General features: G+C 56.2%; 1 protein-coding gene across 1 annotated transcript in view; it reads left to right on the forward strand.

The window, feature by feature from the left end:
* Positions 1-8,623, forward strand: part of KCNK17 (potassium two pore domain channel subfamily K member 17) — a 14,592-nt gene extending 5,969 nt beyond the window's left edge. Inside the window, exons 3-5 of the mRNA XM_004710840.2 lie at positions 271-431; positions 1,549-1,723; positions 7,950-8,623. Of these exons, the coding sequence (XP_004710897.1) occupies positions 271-431; positions 1,549-1,723; positions 7,950-8,245 (632 nt within the window). The 3' untranslated portion in view covers positions 8,246-8,623. The remainder of the gene's footprint in view (positions 1-270; positions 432-1,548; positions 1,724-7,949) is intronic.
* The last annotated feature ends 2,993 nt before the right edge of the window (positions 8,624-11,616 follow it).

Consider the following 11,616-nt stretch of genomic DNA (forward strand, 5'->3'; position numbering starts at 1 on the left):
ACACACACACACACACACACACACACACATATGCAATCTCATCCTGACCACAGCCTCCACAGATGAACCTGAGGCCCAGAGAGGTTGTGCCACCTACCCAACGTCACACAGCTAGGAAGCTGCTGAGTTTGGATTTGCAGGCTGGGGATTCTAAGCAACAAGAAGAGTTAGCTACTCTCGGCTGAGCCACAGGGCAGTGGGTGGGAGTGGGGCTGCAGGGTGGGAGCAGGCAAGGTGCCCTAAAGACACACACCCACCCTCTCTCCCCAGGCTACGGCAACCTGAGCCCCCACACGCTGGCCGCCCGCCTCTTCTGCATCTTCTTCGCTCTAGTGGGGATCCCGCTCAACCTCGTGGTGCTCAACCGCCTGGGCCACCTCATGCTGAGGGGCATGCACCGCTTCGCCCACAAGCTGGGCGGCACCTTGCCGGTGAGGGCCAGCAGAGAGGGAGGGGTGGTCATGTCCAGAAGGAAGGGCTGGTAGGGTCCTGCTGGGGCTGGGCCCTTGGTGGAAGCCAGGGTGATATGTATATCTGGGTGTCACTGGTGGGGGGTGGCATGACTGTGGGGACTGCCACACTCAGGATGGAGTGACGGCAGTAGCAGCAAGGAGGCGGAGAGGGCGGGCGGGGCCGACAGCAGGGTCATGGTCTGTGTCTCAGAGTCCCACGGCCAGTGGCCTCAGTGCGCACTGAGCTTCCTTGAAGTGTAGGGGTCTCCAAGCCCAACTCATGGCTATCGAGTCGATGCCGACTATTAGGCAGGGTAGAACTGCCGCTATGGGTTGCAACAGGATAACTTTTTCGGTGGGTAGAAGCCCCATCTTTCTTCCTCGGTGGGCTGGTGGTTTGGAACTGCTGACCTTGTAGCCCAACTCGTAACACTATGCCAGCCACCAGGGCTCCTGTCCCAGGCCATCAAGTCCCAGCTCTGTTGTCCTTCCATTTCTGGGTGATCTTGGCGTTTCCCTCGAAGGTGGTTCGGATCAGGTGTTACACAGCCAAGGCCTCATCACACCACAGAGAACCCTATTCCCGACTTTGAGTCAGGACCACAGGGATTGAGGATTTCAGCACATCCAAGGAGGCTTCGCAAAGTTCTTGCGGGGAGATGGGATGAAGAGATCGTGGAAGTTTTCCACAAAGTGACCAAAAACCAAAGAGCAAACTCACTGCCATAGAGTCGATGCTGACTCACAGAGACCTTATAAGGACAGGGTAGAACTGCCCCTGTGAGGTTCTGAGACTGTTTATAGGAGTAAAAGACCCCATGTTTCTCCCATGGAGCGGCTGGTGGTTTCGAACTTCGGACCTTCGGGAACGCAGCCCAATTCAGAACCAATATGCCATCGGGGTTCCTACAGTCTGTCTGAGGCCCCCTCAAATTGGGTGTGGGGTGTGGGGCGGGAAGCACCATTCCACTCCCAACAGGCTGGGATCTGGAAAACCACACTAGGTGAGGGAGGCCCACCCTTGCTGGGAACAAGTGCCCGGGGGCTGCCTGTCCCCCCGCCCCCACGCCCACGCATGATGTGCCTGCCCCCATAGGACCCGGGCCAGGCGCGCTGGCTGGCGAGCTGCGGCGCCCTCCTGGCAGGCCTCCTGCTCTTCCTGCTGCTGCCCCCACTGCTCTTCTCCTACATGGAGGGCTGGAACTACATGGAGGGCTTCTACTTCGCCTTCATCACCCTCAGCACCGTGGGCTTCGGCGACTACATGATTGGTGAGGAGCTCTGGCCGGCGGTGGGGCAGTGGGTGGGGTGACCCAAGGCTCTCCCATCGACCCACCCGTTGGCCCATGGCTGATGGGCACCCACTGTGTGCCGGGAGAGGAGGGCTTGAAGCTCAAAGTCCTACTTGCTTTGGGGAGTGTGAAAGGCCTGAGGTCACCCGGGTTAAAAAAAAGAAAGAAAACATAACTCAGGGTCATGGGCTCGATGCCGACTCACAACGACCCCACAGGACAGGTGCAACTGCCCCTGTGGGTTTGGGAGACTGTCACTCTACACGGGAGTAGAGAGCCTCGTCTTTCTTCTGTGGAGTGGCTGGTGGTTTTGAGCTGCTGACCTTGGGGTTAGCAGCCCAATGCGTCACCACGAGAGTTGTGAACACTTTGCAGCTTTGGGCTGCAAAATGAGATTCCAGCCCTTCCTGACAGGCGCTGTGAGTCCTCACGTCCCCCGCAGATCCAGCGGTCCTTCTTAGTGCTCACCAGGTGAAGGGGTCCTGGTGGCAGCACCCTCTCCCCACTCCCCCTCCCCCAAGAAGACACCAAGTCTCTTCCACTGCTCCCAGGCTGGGGCCACATATCATTTCTCAGACCCTGGGGGTAAAGTGGGAGGGGTCGGGTGTCTTCCACAGCCAAAGTCAGAGGGCCAGCAAGGAAGAATGTGGATCAGAGGACCCAACGCGGGGTTGAATCAGTGGCCACCGCCGGCATGAAAGAGGGGAGGGAGCCAGGAGCCAGTGGCTTTGCATAGGGAAACCCTCTACTCTTTATTCCCTCGCCACCCACCCCCAGCCCCCCAACCCAACAAACAGATCCTTTGCCACAGAGTCAGTCCAGCACATGGTGAGCCCCTGTGTGGCAGAGTACGGCTGCCCCATAGAGCTTTCAGGAGCCCCAGTGGCACAGTACTTAAGCACTCAGCTGCTAATGAGGAGGTCAGCGGTTTGAGCCCAGCAGCCACTCTGTGGGAAAACGTGGCCATCTGCTTCTGTGAAGGTTTGCAAGGAGAGTCAGGAAGAGGAGGATGTGGACATGTGTGGGTAATTGTATCCATGAATGACTGCCCCCTTTGTCTCGAGGCCTGAAGACCTGGATGGTCTTCTGCCATTGCTGAGCATTTCGATCAAAGATTTCATAGAAGAATCCTGATCAGAGCAGAGGGATGCAGAACAGAATTCCAAATACTCAGACACTCTAGATTTTCTGGAGCCAATGGGGTAGGGGGATGGTGAAGGGGGTGGTGGTGAATGAAACTGAAATGACTGCCCTGAGGTAATCTTTTAAACTTTAAACTAAAAAGATCCCCTGACGTGTTCTTAAAGCCAAACAATTGTTTCACTTAGCTAACACAAGTGTTTTGAGTACTGTGCTCTTTGAAGACCCATCCAACCCACTGCTCGTTTCCAAGGCTGTAAATCTCCACAGGAGCGTTAAAGGCTCACCAGGCTTCTGCAGACCAGTGGGTGGATTTGAACTGCTGACTCTTCTGGTTAGCAGCCCAACGTGTAACCAAACCACGACACCACCAGAGCTCCTTAAGAACGATCTAGATGGGATCAGGTTGGCAACAACAACTAGAAAGATGAGATGGGGGGCGGGGGGACAGAAAGTCTGTGTTCAGGAGGGAGGAGCAGCTCAGAAAGGGAAGGGGAGGGGAGAGGAGAAAGGTCGCTTACGACTTGAAGAATGGTATCCGTGCCGGGTCGGTCATTGTACACGGAGAATTCATGTCTGTTTTGGTGCCTATTCTCAACAAGAACAAAAATCATCCAAATGTAAAGGAATATATATATATATATTACAGCTTTAAAAACCCTATAGGGGAGTTCTAGTCTGTCCCATAGGGTAGCTATGAGCTGGAATCAACTCACTGGCAATGGGTTTTTTGGTTTTGTTTTTGGATCCTTCCAGAAGCCGGTCAACCAGGACTTTATTCTGCGGAGCCACTGTAAGATCCAGACCACCAGCCTTTAGGTTAGCAGTCACTGCAAACCACTGGCCCCAACCCTCACTGCCCCCATCATAAAGCTGAGGCCAGGCGCCCAGCTGGGGCATGCTCTGTGGGGCCGCAAGAATGGCACGGACCGGCCTGCAGTCAGCCCCTCCCCTCCCCACGGCAGGTCCACCCAGGACAGCCGTGTCAGCAGTAGCCACTGGCACCAGCCTGGGGTCCCCAGGGGCTCTGTGCCCCCCTCTTATCTTGAGACTCTACATGGGGGAGGCGAGCCTAGCCTTCACTTCTCCAGCCACAGGCTCTGCCCGGAATCTTGAAGGGAGGTTTTGCCAAAGGCTCGGTGCTCCTGAGAGGAAGGGAAGCAGAGAGGAATGAATGAATGCCGAATGCATTTGGTAAACCACTAGCCATCGCCCAGGCACAGAGGAGGAAGCTGAGGCACAGAGAGGCCCCAAGCCATCCGCCCGAGATGGCATGGCCACTGGGATAGGAAATCCTGTGTTTGGCTCCCAAACGGGTATTATTTTCAAACCACCTTCCCCTCTACCCTACCTGGGCAAAGACTAAATGATCCCCGAGACACCTCCTCAGTGCCTCCTCCTTGTGCAGGGCCCTCTTCAGTGGGGAAAGGGGTTCCAGGTTGTGGCAGGGGTGGGGTGGGGTGGGGGATCCTGGTGTCCCTCTGTGCTCTCCCGCTCCTGATGTTCTGGAAGGGACTGAATCATATCTCCATCTCTACCCTTGAAGTGGAGAGCTGAGCCCCGTAGGTCCATGGGCCATCCACATCCCCCCTCTCATGGCTTGGGCCTGTCCTCCCCTCCCAGTGCCCACTGCTGTCTCCCTGGGCTGGGCACGGCCATCACGTACGGTTGTGCAGGTTGGGTACCATCCAGCCAACCCAAAGTTGGCCCTGTCCTTGCCCCACCCCCTTGCCTCAGACGACCTTTCAGAATTACAAGTGCTCCAACCCGTCACCCCCTCTCCCCCTCAGAAAGCCTTTCCGTGGCTCGCCAGCAGTTCTGGGGAGTGGGAAATCTACAAGGAGGCTGTGGAGGGCACTCTCCGGGGCCCAGCCCCAGCCTTGCTCTCTGTGCCAGGCTGCTGTGGTCGGGTGCTTCCAAGGCTGCCATCAGGTCACTGGGTCTTTTTCTCCTACAGAGCCACTGGGTGGGTGCAAACTGCCAACCTTTCCGTTAGCTGCATAGCGCTGAGCTTAACTGTGTGCCACCAGGTTCCTGGACTAGACTCTATCCCACCTGCCACTGAGCCCATTCCGATCATCGGGCTTCCGAGATTGTAAATCTCTACAGAAGCAGAGAGCCTCATCTCTCTCCCAAGGAGTGCCTGGTGGGTTTGAACTGCTGACCTCATAGTTAGCAGCTAAATGCTTAATCTGGTGCACCACCAGGGTCCTGAAAACACTGCAGAGATGAGCCATAGCGGTTCTGACCCAGGGTAGTGCCATCTGCCGGTCCTGCAGTCCCCCTCCCTACCCTCCTTCACCCCCACCCCGGCAGGGCCCTGAGACTGAAAGGCAGAATGTGCCGGGCCCACCCCCGCCCCACCCCACCCCCGCCCCAGTCACCATCAGAAAGGGCTCCTTCTCTGGGGGCCCTCCATGTGGGAAGAGGGGATAAGAAATGGTAGTGGGATCCTCAGCGAGGGTCTTGTGGCACCCACCTGTCACCAGGGCTCCCAGGGTTGGATCCTGAATGGGGAACTTCTCCACACTGGAGAACTGGCCCCAAAGGGCTGGTGAGGATGTTCTGAGACAGCGGGGACTGAGCCCCTCATGGGAACTGTGGAAATGGGAGCAAACCTCGAGGGAGGGACCATGAGGCCCCCAGGAGCCAGGCTCTGTAGAACACAGATCCCTAAATTTATTTGGCCTCTTGTCCTCTCTTAAAAAAAAAAAAAGACTCAGCGTCCCCCTGGCTATTAAAAACTCATATCATAGACGATAATCCAGGGTAAAGTGTAGGAATCTGCTTTTGCAGCCCCCCTGCATCACTCCAGTGCCCCCCAGGGGGCAGCATCACCCACGTTGGGAAACACTACTATAGAAGCAAGTCCACCCTGCTGGGGGAGCAACAGGTTGGTGGGGTGGGGCTGAGACGGGGAGCCCAGGCAGTGCAGATCCCCCTGACAGAGGAGGCCTGGCCACACTCCACAGAGCCCATTAAGCCCAGTGGACTGGTCAGGCATGTCCTTCCAGCCCAGGGGCAGTTGAGTTATCCTCTTGCCCACCCCTCCAGAGATCTGCTCCCCCACCTGGCTCCCTCAGTAGCCATTTCCGTCTCTCGTGGCAACTTGACACAGGAGAGCCTTCAACTGCAAAAGCTGCAGGTGGGAAACTGGCTCAGAGAAGGGGACCTCCTCCCCCAAAAAACCAAACTCACTGCCCTCCAATTGATGCCAACTCATAGTGACCCTCTAGGCGAGGGTAGAGCTACCCCTGTGAGTTTCCAAGACAGTAACTCCTTCCAGCGTAGAAAGCCTGCTCTTTCTCTGGAAGAGTGGCTGGTGATTTTGAACTTCAGACCTTGCAGTTAGTTGCCCACTACGCTAGGCCTCCTTCAGAGAGGGGAAAGGAGTGGACAAAGCTCATAGACTAGGAGAGTCAAAGGCAGGCCCAGGATACAGTCCCTAGCCAGGGCTCCTCACACAACACTCTTCCTAGAACCTTCTGCTAGTCAAGAAGAGGACAAACCCCCGCATCCACCTCTTCCTCATGTCTTTCCACTGTGCCGGTCCTCCAAGGACAGGCCGACCTTTTGCTTGGATGAGAATGCCAGGGTCCACCACCCCCTGGACCCTGGGTGTCCCTTGTCCCATGCCAGAAGCCACAGAGCTGGGTTTCACAGTCAGTTCTTGGCCTGAAGGGCAGTGGGCAGAGCAGCCCCCAGAGCCCAGGGCCTGCGCCTCCCTGCCCCCACAGCTCTTACTTCCCCCAATTGCATTTGCAGCTCAGTGGAGCGCCTTGCCAGCTGCCAAGGCTCCTGCCACTTAAGATTTTGGCTAAAATAAAATAAAATAAAAGTGGAGAGGACCGCTGTCTCCCCTCAGTGACCAGGAGCCAGTCAAGCTGGTGTGTGGCAGAGGCCGAGAGCTGACTCCCCGCTGATCTCATTTGGGACCGCCAGCGGAATGGTGGCCCCTGAAACCCAATCAGCCTAATCCGATCACACTTCTGCCTGCCCAGGGGTCAGGCCGGCTCAGCTCCAAGGCCGGGGCTCATCCTCGGGAAGGAAGCCTGAGGGGTCCAGCCTTTGAGCGGGCAGAGCAGAGCAGAGGCCAGCCGGGTAGGATGGAGTGGCAGGAGTCCAGGCAACCAAGACAGGAGCTAAGAGTGAGGTGCTTCCGGGAAAGCCAGGCAAACTGAGGTTGGAGATGAGCAGGTAGGTCTCCTGGTCCGATTTGGCACTTCCATCAGACTTCCATCTGCCAGAACCTTGCTTCCTTGGGGAAATGAGGAAATTTAATTCTCCCCATTGGCTGTGTGGATGTCTGACACCACCACTACCACCCCAAACCAAAACCCACTGTCATGAGGTCAGTTCTGACTCACGGTGACCCTAGAGAGCAAAGGAGAACTACCCCCATTGGGTTTCCAAGACTGAGCACACAGCCTCATCTTTTTCCTGCAGAGCAGCTGGTGGGTTAGAGCCACCGACCTTGAAGTTCCCTGCCCAACACACAACCCACAGCACCACTAGGGCTCCTTGGAGGGCACACCATTAGTAAAAACAGACAAGTACCAACACCAGCAGTCCACCCATTATTCTACAACCTCTGTCTCCAGCAAGCTGCCTCCCTTCAGACAGACGGAGCCCAAACCCAGAGACCAGTGGGTGACACAGCAGGCACACGGTCGGGCTCCAGGTGGGCACGTTAAAACAGACTGCTAGGTCTACGCAGAGCTTCTGATTTCATGGGTCCCAGTGGGACCCCAGGCTGTTCATTTCCCACCAGCTCCAGGGGATGCTGCTGTTGCAGGGTCCCCACTTGAGAAACTGCTGGGATGGGGCCAAAATTGAGCCTGTCCCAGAACAAGGGGGAAATGTAACTTCCAAGCCCAGAGTAGCCAACCAGGAGTCTGCTGGAATGCCAAGTGATCAGGAACCTCAGACCATGATGGGATGCCATCGTCCAGGCGGTTGACTCGCACACTGGCTCAGACACATCAAGCCATGTGCCCCGTTTCTGTTACGGGAACATGGTCCCAACTTCTCCCAGCCTCTGTCCTCTGTTCTTACCGCTCCCTAGGGATGGACCCCTCCCGGAAGTACCCCGTGTGGTACAAGAACATGGTGTCGCTGTGGATCCTCTTTGGGATGGCGTGGCTGGCCTTGATCATCCAACTCATCTTCTCCTTCATGGAAACCTCAAGGGAGGTGTGCTCCTGTTACCGCCGGCGCTCTGAGGAGGAGGACCTCAAGCCCCCCAGTTGGGAGCCAGAGGCCCACCCCCCTCTGCCAGGCTGCCACGAGGAGGAGCCTATGGGAGTCAGCCCGCATCTGGAACCTTCCACTCAGGCTATGCACTGTGCCAGGAACAGCTAGTTCTCCCCCTATGCTTATCCCTTCTTCCTCCTTCTGGCCACCTGGACTCAAGATTGCCCTTTGCAGCCCCCCAGAATCCTCCCAGAAGGCTAAGTGCTGCTATGTCATTAACTTCCCCGGATGCGAGCCGTGCGACTTCCTGCATGTGATTTTCAAGTTGTGGGGGGCTTTCCTCCCCGACTTTTCCCGTCCAGCTGCCTGCAATGGTGAGATGATGGTTGGAACTCTGGCAGCCATGGGACACCATGGGGTAGAGGACAGGCAGAATAAGCCTGGCTCCCCGATTGATCACCGAGCCATGATAACAAACCAACTTGGACTGGATTCCACCAGATGTTATTTCTGTAAGGGAGAAGTAAACATCCATTTTATTGAGAAGTATTGCTTGAGGCTTTCTGTCACTGGTAACTAATGTCACTCTAATCCATGCACATCCCCAGAAACAAAGGCAGCCTCTCTGGACTGGGGCATATCCAGGTGGGTTTGCGGGCCATCGCCAGGGCCTCTCCGGGTGAAGGAACTAAAGAGTTGATGACCCCCAAGGCTGACACAGCCAGTGGGCAGATAGTCCCAGCCCAGGTGCTAAGTTCCTGCCTTATCACTGACTGGCACTGCAAGCGCCAGGTGCAGACCAGTGGACCCCAGCCTCCTGCCTCACCTTGCCCCTCTGCTCAGCACCCAGACCTCTCCTGCATGTGAAAGCTATAGTGAACCCGTGCAGCGGGCACACCTGCTAGGAGAGCCCCTCAGCTGGAGCATAATTCTGCTTCTCACTGAGGTTGTTATGAAGACAGCACTTAATGCTACGGCCCCACCACATGGACACCTGATGTACTCAGGGACCCCTGGCAGCGCCAGCCAGCACCCGGCGGCCACCTGGCCTCAGTGGGCACCTGTGACTCTGGTCCCCTCTACTCGCCTATAGACGGCATCACAGCGACACTGGGAACTGGGGGAGCTCCCTATGGACAAACCCTGGCGCTGGCCAGGAGAAGCCTTTGGCCCCGGAAATAGTAAGGACTATTGCGCCACCCCTCATGCGCGAGTGGGCCGAGGCCGGGCGCAGGGGCGAGCACTGGGGTGTCAGCCACAGGGCTCATGCCTGTTTCCCGAGGCCCATAGACATGCCTGTGCAGCAGGCGGTTGTGCGGGCCTGGGGTGGCCTTCCAGCCCCCAAGAGCTCCAGAAAGACATCTCGCAGCTCCAACCCGGGAGAGCTGAAAGCAGGAAGGGTAGACTGCTCTCGGGGTGGGGGGAGTACCAACCCTATTTCTCCTCGTTCCTGGCCACGTGGATTTCGTTTTTCTTTCTCCCATGGACTCCTTCACCCCCACACTCACATGACCCCAAACTTGGAAAACCCAGCTTCCAGCAGCCCCACCCTCATCCCACCCCCAGCCCCCAGGAAACCAACCAGGAGAAAAGTGTGTGTGTGTGTGTGTGTGTGTGTGTGTGTGTGTGTGTGTCCCCTGTCCCAGAGGAAGGATTCTGATTGGCTGGGTCCTCCCAAGGGCTGCTCCTCAACCAATGAGAAACATGTCTGCCGTCCGCCCCTCCCCCTCTTTGAAAGTGATAAGGGCACGCTGGTGGAGAGGTGCATGAATGGGCAGGGCAGGCAGGGGAGGGTTAAGAAGTGAGTTGGGACCCACTTGGGGCAGGTGGGGGTGGACCTGGTTCAGAAAAAGCCCCAAGAACAGAGCTCAGGATAGACAGCCAGAATGGGCAGGGAGGTCTTTATTTCACAGACAAAGGGAAAGGCTGGTCCTTTGGCAAGAGCAAAAGGAGTGATGAGCATATGACACGACCGAAGAGGAATGTGACCGAGAACCAAATCATTCATTCATTCGCCAGGTCACCAAAGGGTGGGGGAGGCACGCGGAGGGGACGCCCTCAGCACAGTGGGGTGTGATGGTTAAGGGGCTGAAATCCCTGCTCCACTCTTTGCCCACTGTGTGGCCCTGGCACATCCCTTCACCCTCCCTGCGCCTCGGTTTCCTCCCCTGTGAAATGGAGCCCAGAACGGTACCAGCCTCCCGGGAAGGAGCGAGCACCTGACTGTGCACCCAGTTCTCAGAACGACGAGCAGCTGCACCGAATCAGCCCCACGAGATGCGATGAAGCCTGTTCCCCAGCTGGGCCCACCAAGGGACAAGAAGGGAGACAGACAGACACTGGGCCGGCCGGCAGCCACGTGGCAGGCAGCCCCCCTGCTGACCCCCCTCTGCGGGCTGGGCTGAGGGAGCAGTGACCCAGCACTGAGCCCCGCCCTTGAGGGGCTCCCCGCTGATAACCGTGGAGCGGCGGCCAGAGGATGGGTCTGGACAGCAGTGAGTCAGAGGAACGCAAGAGGGGGAAGTGTGTGCCAAGTGTGTAAATACAGGCCCGGGGGACGGGGAGGGGGGGCGGTTGCGGAGAGGAGGACGACCCTGCCACGGGGCAGATCCTCCCCCAACAATAGTGGCTGCCTCGTCGGCCTTCCCACCCTGGTCTGGCTGCCGGCGAGCCCCCAGGAGACCCAGCGAGACTGGGTGGTTCCCTCAAAAACAGAGAGACAGCGCCTACTAACTCAGACAGCCTCAATCTGTGCTGAGTCCCAGCGGCCCCCTTATGAAAGCGTAGAACTGCCCCTGTGGGTTGGCTTCCAAGACGGTCTTTCTTTGGCTTTTCAATTGTCTTTTTATTTATTGGCAATTTTAATAGTTTTATTGGCATCGAATTCACATAGCATGCAATTTAAGAAGTTCGATCGTATTCAGAAGGGTTGGTTGTGCAATCATCACCACAATCAATTTCAGAACATTTCCTTCGTTCCCACCCTCTATTGCTGTTGGCTCCTCCGCCGCACACACATCTCCCCTGCTATCAGGTCATTGTTAACCCGCTTTCTCTATATAGGTTTACCTATCTTGGATTTCACATACCAAAAAAAAAAAATCATTCAAAATATAAACATGACACAACCAAAAATAATGACAAAACAGAGAGAAACCGCAATCAAAAGGAAAGTCGAAAATATTAATAACTGAAACAACTTTAAAATGGATCACAAGGGAAATCACATGATACGGTGTTACACTTGAACCTAACTACACCTGCCATAATCAACTTTGCAGTGCACTTTGTCTGACTGCAAGGCTATTCACATTCTGCGGCTACGGTCAGAGGGAATTCAATGGAGGCTTAACCCATGTGGGAACCTGGCGAGTGAATTTGGGGTTTCTACGATTATTCATAGTCTTCTGTAAACTGGGTGTTCAGAATTTAAGCTCTAATACCGTGCCTCCTCCAGATTTAGATTTTATGATTAACGAACCATGATCTCACAGGCTGGTGTACTTCTTCCAAGTGAACTTACCTGATGCCTCACTTAG

Source organism: Echinops telfairi, unplaced genomic scaffold (assembly GCF_000313985.2).
Source record: "Echinops telfairi isolate 266 unplaced genomic scaffold, ASM31398v2 ScPeMD7_3533;HRSCAF=4204_1, whole genome shotgun sequence".
NCBI lineage: Eukaryota > Metazoa > Chordata > Mammalia > Afrosoricida > Tenrecidae > Echinops > Echinops telfairi.